This window comes from Erigeron canadensis, chromosome 6 (assembly GCF_010389155.1).
Source record: "Erigeron canadensis isolate Cc75 chromosome 6, C_canadensis_v1, whole genome shotgun sequence".
Classification (NCBI taxonomy): Eukaryota; Viridiplantae; Streptophyta; class Magnoliopsida; order Asterales; family Asteraceae; genus Erigeron; species Erigeron canadensis.
In genome coordinates, this window is record NC_057766.1 from 43,533,256 (window position 1) to 43,559,793 (window position 26,538).

Genomic DNA, 26,538 nt, shown 5'->3' on the forward strand with positions numbered 1-26,538 from the left:
GTGGTATTGTGGTGTTGTTGGTACGTTTAATGGGTAATCGATCCTTTGGATTGGTTTAGCTCAAACTCTTGATCATGAATCGATCATGAGTCTTGTTCTTGTCCTTGTAAACATGGGACGACTTTGTTCATGTCCATTAGGACGATCTTGAGGTCTTGTACACCTAAAACAACTTTGAAACCTAGCTAAACTCTAAAACGATCTTGAACTTGGTTTGTGAAACGATCTTGAGCTACCTTGTACTTGGAACGATCTTGAAGCCTGCCCCTAGGACGATCCTGACCTAGGGTAGGACGATCTTGAACCCTTGACATCAGGACGATCTTGCTAGGGTCCAGTGGGACGATCTTGCAAGTCCAGTGAGACGACTTTGCAACCAAAACCCTAGAACGACTTTGTGCATTCCTTAAACAACTTGTACTTGTTCTATATCATACCACACATGATCCTTAATCACATAATCAGTTCATAACAACATCATTACTTGATTAAACACCTCAAAGGCTGTTCATTAACACCTAAGCTAGATCATGGTTCGATCTAAGGCAACATACAAGGTGCAAACCCTAATTAAGTACAATTAAGACATGTCATATCTCGATTATCAAAGTACAAGTTCTATGATCAATTAAATTGAGTTCTAAAGACCAAAAGTTCATTATTAAAGACATGTTCAACTCATTAACACGATAAGTACTTAAGTGTGAGTTCAAAGATGTTCAGTTCGAGTCCAGTTTATGTACTTAAAGTTCATTTAAAACTCTTTTGAGTCAAAACGTTCAAAGATCTTCAAAGGACCAAATCATCAGTTCATCAAGAACATTTATGTGATTAATTAATCACATGAACTAATATATGTGCTTATTTATGATCTATATGTACTTAGGCGTCCATCAAGACGTGCTTGGATTGCGATAGATATACTTATCTATCTCTGTGCTCGTTCTCTGTGTTAATACTACTTGTGCTTGTACCAGATCACTGTGAGTTCACTAATCCCCCTTTCGTACATTTGTTCAAAGTTCTTTATCGAGGACTGAAAAAAATGAAAACTAATTTCGTACTAGTACATATGTTCTAGAACTATCTTACGTACTATATTATGAGCTTGATCTTGAACTACTTATGAAATGATCATTAAACTGTTTAAAGGAGTATTTGAGTCTTGAATGGGCAGGACCTTAAATACATCTATATCTCTGTACTTGATCTATATTATGTTCTAGTTCGTACATGTACTTGTTCGTACATGTACTTGTTCGGTTCTTGTTCATCTATAGTAATTCATGTCCCACAGTTTAGGGAATGAATGTATCAGTTCATATTAGTTCTTGTTCAGTACTTGTTCACTGCTATCAATTCATGATCCACAGTTCAGGAAATGAACCGTAGGTAATTATGGACAGCGCTGTTTAGGGTAGGCCCACCCTCATTTTCCACAGTTCAAGAGGATGCATATTACTTGTTCTTGTTGATGTCATTGTTCTGACATAGATCTTATTTTGAAGTACTTGAGCTATATGAGCATACTATTACATTAAAGTTCAGTTCTGGCCAATCGGTTTAGCAGTGACAACTTACCTAAAGTTCATTATATGTTCTTGTTCAGTTCATGCTATTGTAAAATACTTATGTTCAAAGTGCAGTTCTTGACCTAGTTCCTACTATTATAAAGTACATATGTTCGAAGTACGGTTCTTAACCTAGTTCATATTATTGTAAAGTACTTGTGTTCCACGTGCAGATCTTGATCTAGTTCCTGTTATTACAAAGTACATTGGTTCAACGTACAAAACTTATGTTCTTGTCCTTATTATACATATATACGTATATGTAAACTAAAAGTACATTATGTGAATCTCATCAACTACTTTTGTAGTTGACCTTTCGAACTTACATGCTTTTCAGGCTAGGTTCATAGTTCTTAGCATAGGAGTCTTCCTTACTAAACTCATCCTTTTGGCGACTGTTCGAGCGTACAAGTTCAGGAGCTATGAAGACCTTCCTTGCTACACCAGTTCAAGTTCTGTTCTTAAAAAACAATTGTTCTGTCTTCCAGATATTGACTATTCTAAGTTCATTTATGTCTTGTAATAACAATCGTACTTCTGTTCTTTAATTATATTAATGGCTATGTTGGAACTTGTACTGTGTGCAATTGTGCTTATCTGTGCATCCCGTATATTCCGCTTTAGCGGGGTGTTACAACTTTGATTAATGTTATATACAAGGGACTTGCAGTTTTCCTGCTGCATCGTCATCAGAAGCACGAGGCTGTTAACACTCAAAAAGTAGTAGTCACAAATCCTGCTAGAGATTGGGAGCCCATCAACTTGACCAAGCAACTTCATTAGAGTTCACTGTTGTCAAGTATATTGAGTTTGTTGTATGTATATAAATATAGAATAAATTAGTTTATTGTATAAAAGTAACTACTTTCTTTAAGTGAATCACTGGATGTAATCAAAACATGTTTGGATTAATCTAAATTAAAAACGAATGTAACGCAAACACTCATCAAACAAATCTATAATACACCTGCAAATAAGCTTCACCTTTTAACTATCCTGAACAAATATAAACCATTTGACTTTGTCCAACTGGTTTGTTATGCTAGTAATTATTCACAGAAAAAAAACGCAGAGAAAATGAATTCATGAAGTGCCACACCAAAAGCATAAATTACCAGTTTGTTTCCCCTTTTCTTGATCAATTATCACGCAACTTCATTTCATTATTCGGTGCTTGAAACTTGAAAATCTTAAGTCACGTCACCTCCTTTTGACAAATAGGGCAGTTCTGAAAAACATTGAAAAGCTTCAATTACAGGCACGGATGAACAGGCAAAGCAAATTTTGAAGATACAGAAGCATGTTACCTTCTTGAGCTTTAACCATTGAATAATGCATTTACTGTGATACAAATGGGAGCAAGGCAATTTGATCACACGTTTCCCAAATTTGAAACTTTCTTGACATATCACGCAGCTAAAACCACATACAGAAAAGTAGAAGTTTCGTTAGATTATAGGTCACACTTATGAGTGGGAGATGTAAAATTAAGAGATAATTCATAATAGTAAAAGCAGATTCTTAAGGAAACTCAAAGAGCTATTTCTTACTTTTCTTCCCTGTTGTTGGAGACAATTCCTGATGTGTAAATAGAGATTGGTAACTGGGAAATGCGCGCTGCTGATAATCCTACACTCTCGACACCAACAGTTTCAGTGAGGTTTAGTAGTTCCTATACAAACAAAAAAGAAAATGCGAAGAGAAAATATCAATATTTCTGCAAAAGATTCATTTAAAAACAGAAAGAAAATTGGCAGTGTGAATCAGTAAATGTACCTCGTATCTCATATTATCCGGATCAATGTCGTCTTCGCTTGCCTCTGAACTGGATACTTGTTCCTAATCATTCATTTACCATTGAAATGGATGAGTTTATAATAAAATGAGATAACATAACGCTTTAAAAACGCGTAAGGAGTATACATACGGTAGAAGTTTCTACATGACGACTTTCTGCGTTGAATTCTGTTATGAAGAACTCATCAAATTCCTCCCCCAACTCCTGCAAGGATCTAGCATAAGCTTCATCCATGGCTTCTTGTGACAGAACACTTTCATCCCTCGAGGATTCATTTTCAATTTCATCCTCATCCTCATCTTCCTCATCTGAAGAACAGCTAGAGGTATTGCTGCGAGCATCGTCAGTAGCCACAGCCCTACTCATGCCACATTCTTGATACGAGTGATAGACGCTTGCCTGTTGCATCAAGTCTTTCTTGAAAATTCATTTGAAACCGCGTACTTGCTTAAACTGAAAAGGTCCCGGAGTTTGAAAAGTTACCTGTTGCAAGATAGCTTCTTGGTAAGTAAGACCTTCTTCGTCTTGTGGCAAAAAGTCTTTCAAGTCATCGGGGATATCAGCTGGCAAACTAAGATTTAGATAATCATCATGGATGTCTTCTATATCTGTACTCATGGATGTGATGTTTCGGTATTGACTAATAGAATGGAAAATTTTATGATTATCCAGATAATGAACACATATTAGCTGCCCCTACAATGACACAAGTATGTCGGATAAAACACATAAGAACGGCATTTTCCCTTATCTGCTTGTCGAATAAAACACGTACGAACAAATATTAAGTATCTCTTATTATCATGATAGACAGCCATGTTTACAGTCCACAGTGGGACTACAACCCACGGGGGTCAGCTGATCATCTCAAATACAGCAAATGCAATGTAAGTTTATTTTCAATGTTAAAATTAATAAAAATCAAACACCGAGATTGTCTGCTTGCAAACTAAACCGTCCTAGGTAGCTAATTACTGTACTAAACAGAAAATGAATAAAAGTTTGACCAAAAAGAGTCAACTCCCGAACCAAGACAGATATACCTTGTTTTTGACCAAAAAGAGTCAAAACCAAGACAGATACTATGATAAAAGTATAAAACTTAACAACTTAACTAATAGTATTTGATATCATAATTTCAAGAATTCTATACAAATTTCAAAATCCTAAATTATGGGTTATTGATTTTGGGAATCTTGATACAAAATTATTAAAATTATGAAAAAATAAAAAAACCATGAAAGTAAAAGAAGTGTACCTGTTTTGAAGGACGGATGAAGGAAGGAAGGAAAGATGAAGAAACAACACACTTAACCTTCTTCCTCTACTAACTAAAGATAGATAGATCGATCCAAATGGGAAAGTGATGTAAGGAAATAGCCACAAAAATAAATTAATTTAAATCACACACCACTGTTGACTATTTGAAACTTCTTTTGTCCACTTTTTTTTTTAAATTTATATATTTAAAGGTTTTACCCATAGAAAAAGGTTAGGTAAAACATGCATTATCTATCTTAGTTAAAGTATGAGGATATTATATAGAATTCATGGAGAGTTTATGTAAAACTCAGTATGTTATGTATGTTTATTAAATTCAAAGATTTAATCTGTAACTCTTTTTAATGTGACAGTACCTAAGCTTAGGTAAAAGCTGCAGTACGAATCATTTCCTTTTATACTTTTACCTCTATGGATTTTTATTTTCAAAGAAATTTCATATTTACTGTTGTCTAACTACATATCAAATATATTCGACTTAAGTTAAAAACATCAAATACATCCAATTTAAAAGTAAAATATCAAATATACCATTTTAAATGAAAAATATTAAGAATATTAAATAAAAAAAAATATCAAATATACCAGTAATAAATATAAGTATAACAAATTATAGACATTTTAAACACAAAAAGTATCATATATACGCAAAATCACCATCCGATCCCACCATAGATTTAGCGTTGTCATCACCATCATCCGCTGCTACCACCCTTCACCATCTGCCGGTGTCACAACACCACTGCCCCTGTTGTCATCTTTTCCAGTGATGATACGATACACAAATTAAGATATTCATTAAGGAGAGATAGAGAGATGAAGCGGTGATGAAAATGATCATAGATGGTGGTGCTTGGATACAGTACGGACACCGATCTTAGCAATGTTGTCCTCGACGATGGCGGTGATCAGAGATGGATATGGTGGTGGTGGGTCGGTGACAATGACTGACGGTGGTGGCAACGGATAGGAAGCAGGGAAAAAAAAAGGGAAAAAAACTAAGATATGTCCATTTTTTAAAATTCAATTATGATTTTCATATGAACATGTACTTATTTTATATTTAAAATAGGTATACTTTATATATATAGTGAAAAGTTATTTTGAGAACTTTTTTTTTTTGCGAAAACCTTTGAGAACTTTTCAAATCAAGCCCAACGGATAATTTTTCTATACATGAAAATTGTTTTTTGATTGTTTTCTGAATAACTTATGTGTATTTTTGAAGTTTATAATTGTGTGGAGGCATGGATTATCATCCGTTATACAATTATGTAGAGATTTGGATTCTTGATTACATGTGCAGAGATATTGCTATGATTACATGTGATCGACTTGCATACATGTGATCGTAGCAATATTCGTGCACATGTGATCAAGAATCCAAATCTCCACATAATTGTATAACGGATGATAATCCATGCTCCATACAATTATAAACTTTAAAATTACACATAAGTTATTCAGAAAACAATAAAAAAATAATTTTCATGTAAAGAACAATCATCGGCTGGATTTGATTTGAAAAGTTCTCAAAGGTTCTTGCAAAATAAAAGGTTCTCAAAATAACTTTACCCTATATATATATATATATATATATATATATATATATGGTAACACTCCAGTGATAACACACTTAAAATAAGAACGGTGAGAACACCTTAAAAACATCATTTTGATGCATTAAAAGTCCATAAAACTAACATAGTGCATAACTAATTATCTTTATTTAAGTGTTTAACAACAAATTCATCCGTCAAAATCGAAATAATCATGTTTTTTGTTTTGTGCATCCGTCTTGGATGCATATTCATCAAAATGATGCATCCAACAAAAAACGTGATTTTTTTGATTTTGATGAATCAATGTGTTGTTAAACACTTAAATAATGATAATTAGTTATGCACTATGTTAGTTTTATAGACTTTTAATGCATCAAAATGATGTTTTTAAGGTGTTCTCACCGTTCTTATTTTAAAACTGTTCTTATTTGATTGTCCCTATATATATATATATAATTTGATTTTATTCATATGTGAGTGTGTATATATTTGATATATTTTTCTATTGATGTTTTAGTATGTTAGATTAATGATAGGATGTGTTCAATATGTTATTTTGGTATGATGAAACAATTTTCCTCGAAGATATATATATATTTTTTGAAAAGGGTAGATCATTTTGCTCGCGATTTCTTAACCAGATATGTGTTAGATATGTGTTAGAGAGTCCCTCACCTTGAAAATATTGATATTGCCATTGGAGATAAAACTTACACCAGCATAATTAATTACTCATAAGTCATAACTAGTTAATTCGGCCCATTTTCTGTATAATATAGGCCTACATGTACTCTGACAGAAGATTGAAGAAAGCCCAACTTGCTATCATATAAATTTAAAAATGGACAACATGAACGGCAGTAATGATAAAATGGATGACCGGTCGTAGTAATTAATTACGGGAAATGAAAGTTCTTAATATAATAGTACTACACAGAGATGTTAAAAAAAAATAGTACTGCACTACTATACAGAGTAATTCACACAGATTTATTCGTCTAATTTACTTAATAACCAACACTAACTAAAGGTATAACAACAACAATAGTCGATTATATTAATATGTGATATACAGAATTAAATGTAAACGTCCAATGATGACTAGTCCAATTGGTCAGAGGCATCTCAGGTTTTACCTAAAGTCTTGAGTTCGATTCTTAGGGATAACAAGTCTTAGGGTTTTTTCTCCGAATACTTGTAACGGCCCATGGTCAACATCTCGTTGTCTAGAGTACGTGCAACGTTTCACCATTATACAGTGAGGTTTCTCTAATGTCGCATACCGACTGAATGTTCCAAAAAAAAAGGTCACGTGTCTATCAAAAACTCAATTTTATTATGGAACTTTCATGATATTATAAAACTAAGCTAGTGTTATACGTTAAGCATTTTCTAATGAGTGGTGATATCCGTACCACACTTTTTGCTAAATCTATCATAACGTACAACATATACAACACACTGTAGAAGTTAATTATTAAAGCAATATTATAGTAGATATATACAAATATCTCCATCCTTTTCTAATTTGCAAAATCATTTTTTTTTCTTTTTGCTTTAGAAAAAGAAGTTTTTTTTTAAAAGGAAAGTGCTTGATATAAAAAGGGTGAAAGTCGATGCGTGATTTTAAATTTAAAAAATTAAAGTGACTTCTAATGTCGTCTTTCACGGGTTTTTGGGTTCCAATACCGTCTTTGACGGTGTATAAGGGAGGTTGATATGTAGAGAGTCTTACCCCTACCAAAGGTAGAGAGACAGCTTCCAAGTTCTACCAAAGGTAGAAAATGACCCCCAGCTTTGCTGGGCGTGAGGATCGAATCCATGACCTCTGTTTTCAGAGTTCACTACATAATTTTAATTAAATACGTTTATAAGAAGTTTAGGAACCCTTGCACTTAATCCGTCACCCGCTACTATATACGAACGTAAACGTATTTGTATATTTAGATCATTTTTTGTGTAATTGCGTTATTATTATATGAAGGGAAAACTCACCCGTATAGACTCCCTTTCATTTTTTTTGCTACTTTGGTCACCCACCTTTTATTTTTGGTAGAATTGGATGCAACTTTTCATTTTTTTACCACTTTAGTCACTCAATTTTTATTTGGTTAATATGAGATGTAACCTTTGGATAAGTTTTTACATTAATTACTCACATTGTAAAAAGTTGTTGAAAAATGGTATTAAAGTATACTTGAACACCAACATGTAATTAGGTAACTTATAAAGAGTCCATCTTAGCTTTCACGTAGCTTGTCATGTCACTTAAAACAATTATTTTTGTCATCAAAACTTAAGATGACACATCAAAACCTTGTTAAAACCATCCATACTCATTTACCATTTCTATTTTTAACCTAAAACTTCTTTGTAACTAAAGAAATCAAAAACCTTTTAAATATCTTTGTATATAAAGTCATCGTTGTTGTTGTTGTTTAATTATATAATATTTTTTTAACTTTAATTAATGAATAAATAATTTAAGATGAATATTACTTTGATATCATATATGTATCTTATATTCTTATGTTATGCATCATATATATTTTTATCTATTATTTTTATGAATCTAATGGTTAAAGCTAAAATTAAAATAGATATTGATGTTATGTCCAAAAGAATAGACAATGAGTAAATATTAATTATCATTTTAATAGAAATAAAAGTTGAGTAACTAAAATGTTAAAAAGGTAAAAAGATGCATCATATTTTAATAAAAATAAAAAGTGAGTTTTTATAGTGGTACAAAAATGAAAGGTTACATCCTATTTTAATAAAAATAAAAGATGGGCAACTAAAGTGACAAAAAGATGAAAGATGGAGTCTATATGAGTTATTTTTCCTGTTATATGAATATTGAAACATGAGACGGATTGATATTAATATTATATTAAGATGACTTTTTTTTGTTTCATCTATCTTTTTTTTTTATCCGCTTTTAATTAAGATTTCTTAGATAAATGATAAATAAAATATGAATAAACTGGATTGGATTTGATATTCGTCGTTGCATTGTTGTTTAGGACATGCTATTGTTTCTTCATGCATCCCACGTTATTCTCACAATGCCAAGTAGAATGATATATAATTCTTATGTCTACAATATATATATTAACATGTCTAAACCTATCACTCAATAAATAATAATTAATTAATATATATATATATATATATATATATATATATATATATAATGTCCCCACTTTCTCCATTTGTTTAACTCTTCGATATGTATGAGACTTAAAATTACGGGATAATATTTATCTTTTTTGCTATTTAGCAAATAATATAAATAGTAATATAAAATTATTTATACAAATCATCAACAGATGAAGTGATATTAATAATTGTTATATAATGGAACATGAGACTGAAATCTGTTCAAATTTTAGTATGAGCAATATGTAATGGTATATGTCACCCTCCGTGACGTAATCAAACCTGCGTGACGGAACCAAACCTGCGTGACGAAGCTACCTGCTATAAGCCTTATCTAAATATGGAAGAGATTATGTTAATCTCTTTCTCTTAAATTAAGCGGATTTACTCTTATCTCGTCCTGCCAAATTAAATATTCATATCTGACATATTATTAGAGATATTCTCCAAAAACTTATTTTCCAAGATAAACATCCCTATAAAAAAGTAAAACATCCCTTCTCTCCATAAAACACACATACATACTAGACATCTCCTCCTCCTTATGAGAGATGCTCCACTGACCTAAACAATATATTACACATATCAATAACATACCAATATACTGCGGGACATCTGTCCTGAAGCCTTCCACATCCTACAATAACCAAGCAGTAGCGTCTCTAAATGTCGGGATATGATAATATCCCTTCATGAGCATGGTACATAAGTACATAAGATAAAAGTCAAAATAAGAAATGAGCTATTAGGGAAGATCTCAATCTCCCAAGTCGTACCTTTCCTGTAAAAGGAGAAGGAAAACCCATTAATTAGCACGATCATAATCGGCTATACCTCAAATACATTTGATTGGCGTAAAGAGGTACGAACCTTACCTTCGGGGAATCGCCAACAAATCCTTAAATCAACCATTCACCCCATCAAGATGACAACCTACTATATGATGTACAATCAATATGTTCACAAAAATGGAGATAGTGGTTTTATAATCATGGGTTCTTCTGAAAATTAACCTACTATATGATGTAGAATCAATATTTTCACAAAAATGGAGACAATGGTTTTCTTATCATAGGTTTTTATAAAAATTAGAGTTAAGTATATGAAGAGGTATATATGTCAATGAATCTAAATTTACCCCTCAAAATTTACATATCCTAACAAGTAACAAGTACAATACACAATGGGTGCCCAGATTATATGGGGATTAGATCATAACAAGTAACAAGTACAATAAACAATGGGTGCCCAGATCATGTGGGGATTAGGATGGAGGTATTTTACCGGCATCATATGGCTCATACGAAGTGGGTTGGGTATCCAATTGTGGTACCGGAGCTAGGGTTCCCCTATTACCTTTTTTTTTAAACAATGATAGCTTGGAAGAGTGAAAGATAAATCTGAAGCATGTAATTTAACTATTACCAAAATCTATTTTTTGTATAAAGAATTTTATATGTTTTATCATAGATCTTATAGTTTTACTTTTTTCTGTTTGTGTGTTGCAAGACAATGAAATCAAGATCATTTATAAGATCAGGATTGTTGTTGTTGGTTAAAAACAAGGAACAAAATCGTTGGACGATTTGTTTTGAAAATTTGAACTATATTATTGTATGAATAATAATTTAAAAAATTATATATTTTCGAATACCAGTTTAAAACTTTTGTTTGCCACGAGAATTTGTATGGAAAAAATTTAGAAATTAATCATTCCTACATTATATTGAAAAACATCTCAAACATATTGATGAATAGGTTAGTAACAACATTTTTCAAATGATATTCTCAAATTTTACTGGACAGCGACTATTAGATCTTGAATCTAACCTAATTATTATAATTCTAAACATTAAACAAAAGCATAACTTACCTAATGAGAAAATAAATGTTATTAAATTTATTAATAAAAAAATATCTTACTATAAAATAACCAATAATAAACAAATAATTTAAATCTTCAAAACCACAACACAATGAGGTCACTTGTATCACTCCTCGTCACGGTTTGCAACCCAGCCCGCCCCCAGCCTGTCGCTTCCCTAGTCCACTCTCTAGCTATTTCAATTCTCCCATTATACCATTATTACCTATTTTTCCTTTCTTTAACAAAATTATATATTTATATATATATATGGTAAAGTTATTTTGAGAAACCTTTTTTTTATTACGAGAACTTTTCAAATCAAGCCCAACCGATGATTCTTTACATAAAAATTGTTTTTTGATTGTTTTCTGAATAACTTATGTGTAATTTTGAAGTTTATAATTGTGTGGAGCATGGATTATCATCTGTTATACAATTATGTGAAGTTTTGGATTCTTGATCACATGTGCATGAATATTGCTATGATCACATGTATGCAAGTCGATCACATGTAATCATAGCAATATTCGTGCACATGTGATCAAGAATCCAAATCTCCGCATAATTGTATAACGGGTGATAATTAATGCCACCAAACAATTATAAACTTTAAAATTACACATAAGTTATTCAGAAAAGAATAAAAAAACAATTTTCATGTAAAGAATAATCATCGGTTGAGCTTGATTTGAAAAGTTCTCAAAGGTTCTCGCAAAAAAAAAAGTTCTTAAAATAACTTTTCACTATATATATATATATATTACAATTTCCTCATGTTTCGAAGGGAAATGATTAATCCTCTTAACAAAATAGCCTAAAAATCCTCCTAATTATTGGATGATGACACGTGGAAAATCAGGGGCAAGATTAGGAAAGAGAATTAGTGAATACCACATGTCACCTTCTTAAAGTTTTAGGAGAATTTTTAGACTAATCTTTAGGAGGATTTTTAGACTAATCTTTAGGAGGATTTTTATACTAATCTTTAGGAGGATTTATCATTTTAGTGTTTCGAAAGTATTATATTTTAAACAAACATCACACTATTTTTCTTTAAATAAAAATCATTGTACCGTTTTTATATATACACTGTATCATTTTTATAAGTGTTTTGCGTTTATCCATTTGGGTTCGAAACATGCTTCTCATAATTATGGACGAGATATTTAGAAGTCTTGACTTCAATTCTATGTATTCAAGATAATTTTGAAGTATATTTATGATAGTTTGTACCGTAATTTAATTGTTTTATAAACAACTAGATTATTTTCCCGCGTAATACGTAAGTCAAACATATTATATATTTATAATACATTATTAATATTAAAAGTTATACATAAGACAAATTTAAATAAAATAATAATATTTTTTTAAAAATGTATCAAATATAATTAATGGGATATGTATGTTATATCTTTATATAATGATGCAAAGTTAAATATATCTAAAACCTATAATAAAAAATATTGATGTTATTATTCGAAAATGGTTTTTTTTTATTATAGATGGTTCCTTGGTATGTTTGTTATATATTTGTATATAATGACGATGTAATTATAAATAAACGTAAAATATGTTTTATTTAGTCTGATAATATATATTTTTCAAAAAAACATATATCTCCTTATTTATACAAATTCAAAGATCAAATTATTAACCATAAGTTATCATTTTTAACCATTTAATAAAATAACCTGACTAAAACTATAACCAAAATCATTGAATATTAACTCATAATCTTATAGATTTCAAAAGTAAATGTTCATAATTGTGCTTTTTTTTTTTTTTTTTTAACTTTGTGGTTGTGCTCTCCTTTTTTACATCTCTTATCAATATCAATATGTCCAATATGTCAAAATCTGTAATGTAACCTTGTACCCCGTTTAGTTGTACTTTCTCTAGCGTCTCACTAGTTATTATTAAAAAATGTTATTTTAATGTTCATAATAAAAATAACAGCAATTATAATAATATGTTAGCTTAAAAATCTTTCTAATAACATAAAAGTTTTTAAACGTATTAATATTTCTATTGATAATTGTAATTCAATCCACGTAATAATTTTTATGCACATTTTAAAAAGTACAAATAAAGCTTTAATATCTTACGCATGAAAATAAAGTATCATATATGACATTTGTACTACTCGAACATATATATATTTTTTTATTGAATATCAGATTATCAAATTATTTTTTCATCTACTTTTATATTTAAGTTTATAAGTTTTTTCACTCGCATTTATTTAATAGTTCGCTTTTTAAAGAAAATAGTATATTTGACACAATATATATAGAGAGAGGAAGGGTTATTTGAGAACTCACAAATAAAAAAGAACGCGAGAACAATTCTGGACCACTAATTTTCTTATATTTTCTCTTTCTTCCATTAAATAAGAAAATTCACCCAAATCATTTAAAATGTTTTATCTCACAAACCGTAAATCGTTAGACGAAACAAAAAGCATGGGTAGTCTTAAAATTTCGTCCTCTTTCATTAGATATCCAATTCGATATAATTTTGACGATTTTTTAATTTTCGTTTTTTTTCCCATCGCGTTCATCCTACACATGTGTAGGTTTCATCCTACACATGTGTAAGATCATTGTTTTCACATGTAAATTAGTAAATGAACGTATGTACACAACAATGAAGGTCAAGGGCGGAGCCCGTCAATCCATAGCAGAGCCATGGTAGCCAAGGACGGAGCCCGTCAGTCCATGGCGGAGGAATAGCGGCTAAGGGCGGAGCCCGTTAGGTAGATCACCCGTCACTGGTCACCCCCTATGACCTATCACTCTCTATGACCTATCACCCTCTATGACCTATCACCCCCACTAGCTTTGGTTTATGAATATCCTTAAGGGCGAAGCCCGTTTCGAATCATAATTTTTGTTCAACCTACACATGTGTAAGTTATGTGTAACTACAAAAAGAAAACGAAAATTAAAAAGTCTTCAAAAGTATATCGAGTTGTATCTCTAATGAAAGAGGACGAAATTTTAAGACTACCCATGCTTTTTGTTTTGTCTAACGATTTACGGTTTGTGAGTTAGAACATTTTGAATGATTTGGGTGAATTTTATTATTTAATTAAAGAGAGAGAAAAAGGAAAATAATGTGTGGTCCAGAATGGTTCTTGAGTTCTTTTTTTTTAGGAGTTCTCAAAATAACTCACCCCTATATATAGGGGGAAGGGAATATGAGGCAGTTAGACATCCAAGTTGAGTTAAAAATCCCGCACATATCTTTTTTAAAGGTAAAAATCATGGAGGGCCATATATTTATAAAAAATATTAAAAATTAATATGTGAAGGGTTTTTCCACTCAAGTTGGGTGCATAACAGTCTCATACTCACTTTTCCCATATATAAAGTGAATATGAGGTTGTTCCTCATCTAACCTTAGATGGAGAACCCCTCACATTCAAATATTTAAATGTTTTTTTGTATCTTAAAAAAATCATGGACCCCATGATTTTTATGGTTAAAAAAACAAAATGTGAGGGGTTCCCCATCCAATCTTAGATATATAGACTTATGTTTGTGAATTATCCTATTTTTCATTATCTACCAATAAACTAAAATAGAATTGAGATATTTTTAAAACGACATGTAGCATGATCCTTGATCGACACGTGTCCTTTTAATTAATTAATTTATTTATATAAATTAGTTTTTCTAATTGTATATGGATTCAATTTTCTTATTAGACTTGGAGTTAAACTCTAATGCTTGACTTATATATACAAAACACATTATAACCTTATTTGATTGATCGTTTTCTTATTAATAAAATTGTTTTTTTTAGTTCTTCAACTCCTATAATAATAATAATAATAAAAATAATAATAATAATAATAATAATAATAATAATAATAATAATATAATAAGTTATTAACATTAAAACTTATAAAATTTGAGTTTACGATTTGAAATTACAAGGCTATTTGCCGTCATCTATTATGCTTACAAGTTATGATTTTGATATGATTGTAAAAATTTAAGATAAATCCAAAACTCTAATTAAACACATATTATATTTATCATTACTGTATATTATAAGTTAGTTTCGATCATCGGTTTATTTAGCCATAATTTATTTTGATACTCACAAATGATGTATGTGGCATATTTGAATTTTATTATGATACAATCTATATAACTAACTAGTATGTATTGTACAAGTATTAACACTACTTAAGGAATATATATTAAAAAATCACACGTCGTCGTCCTTCATTCAGCTTATTATCTCCATCTCTTTTCTACATTATATATACAAACAACATCAATTAATATACTACCTATTAATCAAAACACACTTCAAAAACAATGGCGGGACAAACGACACCGTATTACACCCCCACCGCCAAACCCAACGCCGCAAACCACCATCTCCTCAGTAAAAACAACGTCGTACTAACTTGTCTTGTCATCCTTCTCTGTTCTTTCTTTTACTTATTCGGGTCATGGCAACCACGTGTGGACCCCTTGCCATCCACCGTCACCTCCCTCCATTCCACCACCGTCACCTGCGCCACCGCCACCACATCCGCCGTTATCAACTCAACTACTGACAATAACAACAAAAACCTAGACTTCACAGCACACCACTCTGCCGCCATAGACAACGACGACCGCGTGAGTGTCAAAACGTACCCGCCGTGTGACGTAAGATATTCGGAATACACACCATGCACAGACCAAAAAAGATCCTTAAAATACTCACGTGACCGGCTCATATATCGGGAACGACATTGTCCCGAAAAGAATGAGCTGCTTAAATGCCGTATACCGGCGCCGTACGGTTACAAGAACCCGTTTAAGTGGCCAATGAGTAGAGATGTTGCGTGGTATGCTAATGTTCCACATAAAGATCTAACGGTCGAGAAAGCGGTTCAGAATTGGATCCGGTTTGAAGGTGACCGGTTTAGATTCCCAGGTGGTGGCACCATGTTTCCCAATGGCGCTGATGCTTATATTGATGATATTGGAAAAATAATCAATCTTAATGACGGGTCGATCCGAACCGCTATCGATACCGGTTGTGGGGTAAGATTAATTTGTTTTCACAACTTTTAATCCATCATAGACAAATTTTCGTTTATTTTATTTATCTTATTTATTTGTTTATTAGATTAAATTTTGTATTTGATCAGAGAATATTTTGGTGTTATTTAGGTAAACTGTCTTTGTCTGCTATTTTTAAAATTTAGTAAAATTTGGCCTTATTGTTAAGTTTAGCTTTCTTAAGTACCCCAGCTGATAAACTTCGTTATCATAAAAGCTGTAATTCGAATTTGAAGCTGAATTAGTTTTCGTGTACAAAACTTAATTATGTTAATTATGGAAAATAGATGGGACAGATAATAGTTAATTAATGATGTGTTGCTATCTTAACTTGGAATATTATAAGGATTTGGATCGATCTCATATCAACTGTTCACATTTTCTTCAAATGGTATATGTGTGAGTTGTATTATTAATGAAAGTGAAAAAAGTCTTTGGTATACAGTTTTGACCTTTCACAATCTGAAAGTAGGATCATATTAGGTATGGAAATTATTGCAATATACATCCGATGCAAAACAGTTGCATCACGAACTCTTTGGCCTTGTTGCTAGCTACCTAGCTTATTTGTAATTCTTTAGCGCCTTATTCCTACCTAATTATTTGTAGTCGAATTATATGGCCTACAATTCCGTTAATTTATTTGGTGTTCCATGATCAAAGCATAATCTAAACAATACCGACCATAATTTAAAAAATGAAGTTGACCAATGCGTATAAACATAAAATGTTAAGACTAGCTAGCATAAGACAATTACTTATTATATATATTCCAATATTTAATGCTTTAGTTTGTTTCATAGTCCTTGGAAGATGATTCATCGACATTTAGTGCAAGTATTTATTTACTTTCGTCATGAAATATTCCATGGGGTCAAATTGGTTACTGGTCTAGATCAATTATGGATAGTCAGGTCATTCACATACTCTACTGTTGTTATATATAGTTTAATAAGTATACTAGTAATTAAATTATATTTGTAGAATGTAGAATATTATTGGCAATTAACTATATCATCTAATCAAATGTATTAGTGTAATTATTCGTAAATGGATGATTACTCGAACACTAAAATTAAAATGCATATATAATTTGTTGAAATTTAGGTCGCGAGTTGGGGAGCTTATCTTCTTTCAAGGAACATCATAGCAATGTCGTTTGCTCCAAGAGATACACACGAAGCTCAAGTACAATTCGCCTTGGAGCGGGGTGTTCCTGCATTGATCGGTGTCATTGCCTCCAAAAGACTCCCATATCCTTCTAGGGCGTTTGACATGGCTCATTGCTCTCGTTGTCTTATCCCTTGGGGTCAATACGGTACTACTACATATTCCCATACCTTCTATACATAGTTAGATAGCGCGCCTTAATTAGTATTTGTTAATTATTTCAATTCCTAATGGGAATAATCAAACTAATGTGGTATATATGTGTTGTTAAATTTGTAGACGGGGTATACTTGATTGAGGTGGATCGGGTTCTTAGACCAGGTGGATACTGGATCCTTTCCGGGCCTCCTATTAATTGGCAAAAACATTGGAAGGGATGGGAAAGAACAAAGGAGGATTTGAATGAGGAACAAACTCAAATCGAGAGAGTTGCCAAGAGTCTTTGCTGGAAAAAAGTGGTCCAAAAGGGTGATCTTTCCATATGGCAAAAACCAATCAACCATTTGAATTGTAAAACTAACCCCAAAATGACCCAAACCCCTCCTCTTTGCCCTGTCCAAAATCCCGATTTAGCATGGTTCGCCCCCATTCCTTCATTTTCAAGTTTATTCTTATATTCTCAATCATTTATATATGTAGCTAATTATAATATGATCATATATATGTGTAGGTACACGGACATAGAGACATGTTTGACTAGATTGCCTGAAGTATCGAGCAGCGAGGAAGTTGCTGGTGGTGCTATAGCAAATTGGCCACAGAGATTAGACATGGTACCTCCAAGGATTAGTAGTCAAAGCATTGAAGGCGTGACGCCAGAAATTTTCCAAGAAGATGTTTTGTTATGGAAGAAGAGAATCGCATACTACAAAACCGTTAACAATCAACTAGGACAGGCTGGAAGATACCGTAACCTTCTTGATATGAACGCATTTTTGGGTGGTTTTGCAGCTTCACTCGTTGAAAATCCTTTATGGGTCATGAACATCGTCCCTGTTGAAGCCAAGGCCGATACACTTGGTGCCATCTATGAACGTGGACTCATTGGAACCTATCAGAGCTGGTAATATAAAGAGATGATAACTATACACCAACATATCTTTAAAAACGAGACATAGTCTGATAGTCCGCTAACTATATAACGTACACTTTATTTTTTAGGTGTGAGGCAATGTCGACTTACCCCAGGACGTACGACCTCATCCATGCCGATTCGGTTTTCAGCTTATACAAGGACAGGTACATTTCAATATCTAATTATGTGTTACTAGTTAATAAACAGTAAGATTTAATTGGTTTATATTTTGTTAACATGGACTATTAATGTTTGTTATAGATGTGAGATGGAAGATATAATGTTGGAAATGGACAGAATACTAAGACCAGAAGGGAGTATAATAGTAAGAGATGACGTGGATTTATTAGTCAAAGTAAAAAGAATAGCAGATGGTTTAAATTGGGAAAGTCAAATAGTTGACCATGAAGATGGGCCAATGGTAAGAGAGAAACTACTTTTTGCCGTGAAATTGTATTGGACTGCCCCAGCTGATTCTGACTCAGCTGGTTCCTAAACTTCTAATAGTCCATTTCTATTTTTAATTATATATATATTTTTTTAAATTGAATTTAGATCTATATTGTAATTTAATTCTTCTTTTTTCCCCTTGCAATATAACAACGATTTAAAGTATTATTAGTATGATCGAGACAACGTGCCGTTTCAATTTTCTGTATCTGAATATCATGCAACACTGAAAAAGACATTTGGTATAATATTAGTGTGTATACTAATACATCTGTGTATCTAAATATGGGTAATGATCTAAAAGTCAATTTAGACTTTATTGCGATAATTCGGCTAATATCCGAAATATTTATATTTTATTATGTAAATACATATACATATGTATGTATTGCATATGCATACGTTTGTACAACACAAGAATACAATTAGTTTATATTTCTGACCAACTAAAGAAAAAAAAAATACTTAAATACTTATTGATATAGACTAACAAGATATACTTGTGTAATACGACGGAAAGAACATTTTTGTTAACTTTTTGTCTTGCAACGGTTTTGTGTGTTTTTCTACAATGGTTATTGATGATGCTATAAGAAAATGGGATAATAGATTATTAATTAGTATTTGTATCGTATAATTGTTTGTTTTGTGAGTTCCCAATTGGGATTAACTAGGAGTAATAATGTTCTTGAAAATTAGTTCAATAGTCGAAAGATTATCTCCCCATATATGAGGTTTTGTGTTCAAGCCTTGTACAAGATATAAGATAGTCCTCTTACCCAAGTTCAAATCTAAAGGGCAGGGTTTACGCCTATTAATCGTCGTGCTTTCGGGGGATTAGTAGGGGGTTTTCCCCCATCGGGTATTTGAAATAGGCACTTCTACTTTGAGGGAGCTCTTTAACGGATCCGATTAAGACAACGCATGCTAGACCTCTCGCTGTCGAATCACGACACGAAGTTTTCAGCGAAATTCACCTTTCAAAAAAAAAAAAACTAGGAGTAATAATAATATAATTAGTGAAAAAGGACTTATGGATTATCGCCAATACAAAGTACAAGGTGAAGCCTTAATGGCAAACGGAAATCATAGTATAGAAATTTGTGACCAGTTTAGTCGTTTAAGCAAGTTGTTCTTAGCTCTGTTTGGTTCCAAGACATATTTTTCCACTTCATGCACGCTATTTCCGATTCTTTATTTGTTTGTATTCACTTTTTGTTTTTTGGTAAGGGTGATTATACATGTGTAAAATAATAGGGGAATAATTTTAAAGCACAATCAAAGATAATACTAAGGCTGTGTTTGATAACTACTGAATGACATGGTTCAGTATCCATTGCTGAATCGGTCAGTGTTTATTTTGTTTATTTAGGACATGGAATGGATCCTGAACTGAGCGAATGATATCAAATGCTTCTGAACGATTCTAACTTAAAAGTCAAGCCAAACCATTCAGTATGTACACTTTACCCATATACCCTTTATTTATGTACAACCTTTCTTTCTATGAGATTTTTTTTTCTTTTATTTAACATGTCACAAAAATCTAGTCAAGCTATAATCATCATTTGTTTTGCGTTTTTCTTTTAATTTTCAGCATTTCAAACTATGAAGTGTCAAGTTTAATATACTTAATATTAATACAATATCGAATATGTCAAAAATTTTAAGCAAATTATCTATCTATAATATATTTATGTGCATATAAATAATTATTTCTTTATGTGCAATGTATATGTAAAAAAACTACTAGAACACATTTAACAAACTTCTTTGAATCAACACATATACAAAAAGTTTAAAATGGTCATTTTCTATCATTCTGGTTGCTCATTCAGAATAGATATTAAACATATTTTTTTATTCAGAACCTTTGTGTTATCAAACACAACCTAAGTTTTTCTTTTTTGGAACAGTTGAATTTATTAATAAAAAGATTCGGCAAAGGTATCGAAGAGTTAAAAGTTACATCAAATGACTCGGGCTATGTTGCCATCGAGTCCAAAAAAAAGAAACTCATTTACAACGTGAGCTAATCCAAAGATAATACTAAGTAATTCAGAAAAAATTATTATATATATGCTTAAATCAACTATGGATTAAGGCGTATGGATTAAATGACATCTGAAATCGATTAGGTGAGTCATGCATATATGTTCCGCTACTTCGGCTCTCTGTGATGTGTTGTTTAATATAAGTTAGTTAATTAATCAACAGAAGAGCATATATTACCAGTATATGCAATTAGTTAAACATAACAGTTGATAAGAAGAACATTATATAGTGTAGTTAATTATTATAATTAGCAATGGATGCCACAAGAGTATCTCAAATAAGTCAAGTGGCATTATTGGCTTTGTTGGTGCTAGCACTGGTGGTTGGAACCCATGGGCAAACATGTCCTAACCAACTCGGAAATCTAAATGTTTGTGCACCCTTTGTGTTGCCTGGCTCAACAAATAATTCAACACCCAATTCAGAATGTTGTTCGGCACTTCAAACTGTGGATCTTGATTGCCTTTGCAATACTATTCGTATTGCATCACTTCTCCCTGCCCAATGCAACTTGCCCGTTACTTGCGGTATACAATAATATATGTAAGTATATAATATCTCCATCTTACTAGTATTACATTATGCCTGGCTACTACTTGTATTATTTTAATTTAGTCAAGGGGTCATTGGAAATTAAGTAGGAAAAAAAATGTACATCATCATATGCTAACTTGTGATGGTGATTGGGAAATGATAATAAATAGATAAATTTTTAAACATAAAGAAGAATGTACGTGTGCCTTGCTCGATCTGTCTAAAATGAAGATAAATATGATTATATTTTCTATTGACGATTTTTTTTTTTAATAGCTTCGATCTGTTTTAAAATCCGGCCAACACTCGAAACATATTAGATATGAAGCAACGACAGATAATATAAAAAAAGTTTTTTTCTTCTCTTAAACTCAATTCCATGTCATGATTTTTGTATCGAACCACCAGAGGTCGTTTGCCATGCCAGTAGTGTGTTCGCCCAACGTGACTAGGCCTAGTGTCGCTCATATATATAGAAAGTTACGATAAGTAGACTTTCCTCATATCATATGCGTTCCATAAGTCCAGCTAATCGATTAGAAACCCGTTAGCTAATTAAGTTATTAATTAGCTTTTGTTTATATACCAGATTTTGAGTAATAAACAAGACAAATGTTGTAGGAATAACATGATATAACAATTTGGATGTCAGCTAAAAATGCAATATTGTTAAGTTGGGCACCCCATCTTTATGCGTTTGATTTAAAGGACATGGTCACATGGCCTTGTTCGATCTATGTTATGACTTATGGAAGTAGACTTACACTTTTTTATACAAAAAAATTAGCTTTCTTAATATATTGTTTGGCTCCACGTCAGCCATTTTATTCTCGCGGGTATCACAACAACAACAACAACAGACAGGACCCAATTCATGCACGGAGTATGGGAGAGGTAAGCTGTAGACAGTCTTACCTCTACACAAAGGTAGAGAGACTGCTTTCATAGGGACCTCCGGCCACAAAGGAGAGTAAGACGGAAAATGAGAAATGTTTAGAAAATCATAGCTGTCTGCCGAGAATCTGAAAAGAAGAAATACATGTCTGCTGGGTCTGGTTACTATGCGGGTCGAACGTTTATCACTCATGCGTCCTACCGATATCTTAGAAACATGTTTGACAATACAGATACAAATACAATAAACTGATGAAGAAACCGGGTCGAACGTTTATTCTCGCGGGTATCAAATATATAATAAACTGATGAAGAAACCTTAGGACTTTTAATTTATGTAGTTTTTGCATGTTATAGCGTGGAATTATTAATCAAATGAACATATTCTATATGTTAATTAATTGATTGATTGCAGGAAACTGAAGTAGTCGTCTAGCTAGGAAGGTGATGGGAAAGAAGTTGTTCATTTCTTTTTCTTTTTCTTTTTTAAGTAATTTATGAATTTGTTTTTAGTTATGTGATCGATCTACAAGTGGGAAGAATTAAGTAATGGTGGAAAATGTGTAATGGCTGGTGAAGGTCGTGTTTGAATAAAAAAAATTACGTTGTCTAATTCATTTATTTTTATCTTATTCGAACACAATAATGAATCTTGCTATCATGTTCGCACAATCTATTAATATCGTTAACATAATTTTTCATTAGCAAAATCTGTTTAGGTAAATATAAGAATAGGATTCAACAAATTTACTTCATAGTCGTCTAAATAATAGATGAATTTTGTCTTCGTATATGACATTCTTTTGAGGCCTCGTAAGCCAACTTCAACAACTACATGGTAAAGATCGCAAAATGAAACATGATTAAGAAATATTTATATAAATATAATGTGTTTCTGTTAACTGATATGAGCATTCACTTTAACTAAAACTTTTAAACAATATATTGCTATCCAGTGTCGAGCGAAATGTAACATAACATAAAAACGAAAGTCACAAATTAAAAACCGGTCCTGTGTACATTTTATATATTTGATATCATGAATGATAAAGTAGTTAAGTATTCGGAAGTTGGGCTTACTTCAAGAATGATAAAAAGATTCGCTTGTTGGGCTTTGTTGATAATAATATAAAGCAAAGTAGTTTTGGGGCTTTTAAGTTGTAAGTAGTTTATTTCCTTGGGTTGCTACTTTTAATCATCTTCAAAAACACACCACTAACTTTATGGACCCTACGATAGTACTGTATTCGACATTTCTTATTTAAAATTTCCATGATCGATTTCAACATTTGCAACAAAAATAATTTAATAGCTATGCAGTAAGAGTGAATAACTTGTCTGTTGATCCAATCGCTTGTTATGATGGTTTTTGCATATGGTTTAATCATTCAGAAGACAATGTAATTTGTTTTTAAAAAAAATATATTATGCGCATTGTACATAAATTATAAAAAGTTTATTTGTGTTATTGCAACTTTGTAAGACATAGGTTGAGATTATCATAATGAGTCAATTATATAAATGGAAGGTTTGGTTAAACAAGATAGATATTGGTTTAGATATTAATTTTAGTGAGTCACACGACATGAGTATTATGTGGTGTGCATTTTGGATACCAAAACACTACCTATGATCGGAAAGTTTTCACTCATTTACTCTTCTTTTTAATTGTTAGTTGTAATAGGTATTTAGGTATATATAAAGTTCATGTAATTTAACAACCCTTAAATACTTATTTTATAAGTATAAATAAGGCCTATAGTTATTTCATGTGAAAAAAATAGGTACTTGTAAAAACAAACCAGTGGCGGAAGATATTAAGGACAAAGGGGTTATGGTCCCTCGAAAATTTTGGGTTATATTTAGCATTTATATAATGGAGAAATGTTAGGTAAAGTATGCAGTGCCTATCTTAGATAAAGCAAGGGGGTTATGTGAAATTCAAGGGGGAGGGGGGGTTATGTAAAATTCACGCGGGGGGGGGGGGGTTATGTATATTTATCAAATTCAAAGATTTCATCTGTAATTTTTTTTAATGTGGTAGTACCTAAACTAAGGTAAAGTCTGCAGTACGGATCATTTTCTCTTATATAATATTTGAGAGTAAGCAATTTTTTTTTGTTTACCCACTCAGAAATAAAATATCAGATGTAGAAATACATTTTACGAAAAAAAAATAATAATAAAATTAAAAAGAAGAAGAAATTTGACCCCCATGTAAGGTGCTCCTTGAGTTGTCTGCCTCCCCCGGGACCCGAGCCCATGGGAGTGTTGTTCAAGTTCTGTCGCTTAAACAAACACCTATAATATGTATTGATATGAAATTAAGGTAGGATACATGTGAAATCAATGAATTGGATTCAAACCAATGCGAAGATACATTTTTTAGTAGATTTGTCATATAAAATCCGTCTTTTAAGATAAATATCTCAAAATAAAGTAAATTTTTGAAAAGGTTAACACTTTTTCTTAAATCATTAATGTTTACGATAATGGTTCAAATGTTTCAAATTAGTGTCTTTTAACTAATGTTAAAGGAAAAAAAAAAGTTAACTGTTTTTTCTTTTTGGGATATCTGGATAAGTAGTTATTATATATGTACTTTCTAACCGGTAACAACTTACAACAACTTTTTATTTAATGCTTTATAAAATATATATATAGAGAAAGAGAGGGGGGGGGGGGAAGGGGAAGGGTTATTTGAGAACTCATAAATAAAAAAGAACGCGAGAACAATTATTGACCACTCATTTTCTTATATTTTCTCTCTCTTCCATTAAATAAAAAAATTCACCCAAATCATTTAAAATGTTTTATCTCACAAACCGTAAATCGTTAGACGAAACAAAAAGCATGGGTAGTCTTAAAATTTCGTCCTCTTTCATTAGAGATACAATTCGATATAATTTTGACGACTTTTTAATTTTCGTTTTTTTTTCCCATCGCGTTCATCCTACACATGTGTAAGATCATTGTTTTCATATGTAAATTAGTAAATTAACATATGTACACAACAATGAAGGTCAAGGGCAGAGCCCGTCAATCCATGGCAGAGCCATGGTAGCCAAGGACGGAGTCCGTCAGTCCATGGCGGAGGAATAACGGCTAAGGGCGTAGCCCGTTAGGTAGATCACCCCTCACTGGTCACCCCCTATGACCTATCACCCTCTATGACCTATCATCCCCACTAGCTTTGGTTCATGAATATCCTTAAGGGCGAAGCCCGTGCCGAATCATAATTTTTGTTCAACCTACACATGTGGAAGTTATGTGTAACTACCAAAAAGAAAACGAAAATTAAAAAGTCGTCAAAAGTATATCGAATTGGATCTCTAATGAAAGAGGACGAAATTTTAAGACTACCAATACTTTTTGTTTCGTCTAACGATTTACGGTTTGTGAGTTAGAACATTTTGAATGATTTGGGTGAATTTTATTATTTAATTGAAGAGAGAGAAAGAGGAAAAAAATGTATGGTCCAAAATGGTTCTTGAGTTCTTTTTTTTTAGCAGTTCTCAAAATAACTCACCCCTATATATATAGGGTAACACTCCAGTGAGAACATTTTTAAAATAAGAACGGTGAGAACACTTAAAAACACCATTTTGATGTATTAAAAGTCCATAAAACTAACATAGTGCTTAACTAATTATCATTATTTAAGTGTTTAACAACACATTGATCCGTCAAAATCAAAAAAATCACGTTTTTTGTTTTGTGCATCCATCTTGGATGCATATTCATCAAAATGATGCATCCAACAAAAAACGTGATTTTTTCGATTTTGACGGATCAATGTGTTGTTAAACACTTAAATAATAATAATTAGTTATGCACTATGTCAGTTTTATGGACTTTTAATGCATCAAAATGTAGTTTTTAAGTGTTCTCATTTTAATTTAGTTCTCATTTGATTGCCACCCTATATAGGGCCTATATAGGGTAACACTCCGGTGAGAACACTCTTAAAATAAGAACGGTGAGAACACCTTAAAAACATCATTTTGATGCATTAAAAGTTCATAAAACTAACATAGTGCATTACTA

At 31.9% G+C, this 26,538-nt stretch overlaps 3 protein-coding genes across 3 annotated transcripts; 2 read left to right on the forward strand and 1 right to left on the reverse strand.

Annotated features, from left to right (window-relative positions):
* Positions 1 to 2,460: 2,460 nt before the first annotated feature.
* Positions 2,461 to 4,736, reverse strand: LOC122604025 (E3 ubiquitin ligase BIG BROTHER-related-like). Its single transcript, XM_043776911.1, has 7 exons — positions 4,628 to 4,736; positions 3,853 to 4,065; positions 3,499 to 3,768; positions 3,348 to 3,410; positions 3,122 to 3,243; positions 2,879 to 2,987; positions 2,461 to 2,799 (listed from the first exon to the last, which is right to left on the reverse strand). The coding sequence occupies exons 2-7, from the start codon at positions 3,985 to 3,987 to the stop codon at positions 2,767 to 2,769; spliced, it is 732 nt and encodes a 243-aa protein (XP_043632846.1). The 5' UTR covers positions 3,988 to 4,065; positions 4,628 to 4,736; the 3' UTR covers positions 2,461 to 2,766.
* Positions 4,737 to 15,559: 10,823 nt separating this feature from the next.
* On the forward strand, positions 15,560 to 19,173 carry LOC122605084 (probable methyltransferase PMT16). Its single transcript, XM_043777962.1, has 6 exons — positions 15,560 to 16,295; positions 17,421 to 17,631; positions 17,763 to 18,060; positions 18,154 to 18,546; positions 18,645 to 18,722; positions 18,820 to 19,173. The coding sequence occupies exons 1-6, from the start codon at positions 15,576 to 15,578 to the stop codon at positions 19,052 to 19,054; spliced, it is 1,935 nt and encodes a 644-aa protein (XP_043633897.1). The 5' UTR covers positions 15,560 to 15,575; the 3' UTR covers positions 19,055 to 19,173.
* Positions 19,174 to 21,316: 2,143 nt separating this feature from the next.
* On the forward strand, positions 21,317 to 21,601 carry LOC122604975 (stamen-specific protein FIL1-like). Its single transcript, XM_043777830.1, has one exon. The coding sequence runs from the start codon at positions 21,317 to 21,319 to the stop codon at positions 21,599 to 21,601; it is 285 nt and encodes a 94-aa protein (XP_043633765.1).
* Positions 21,602 to 26,538: the final 4,937 nt, after the last annotated feature.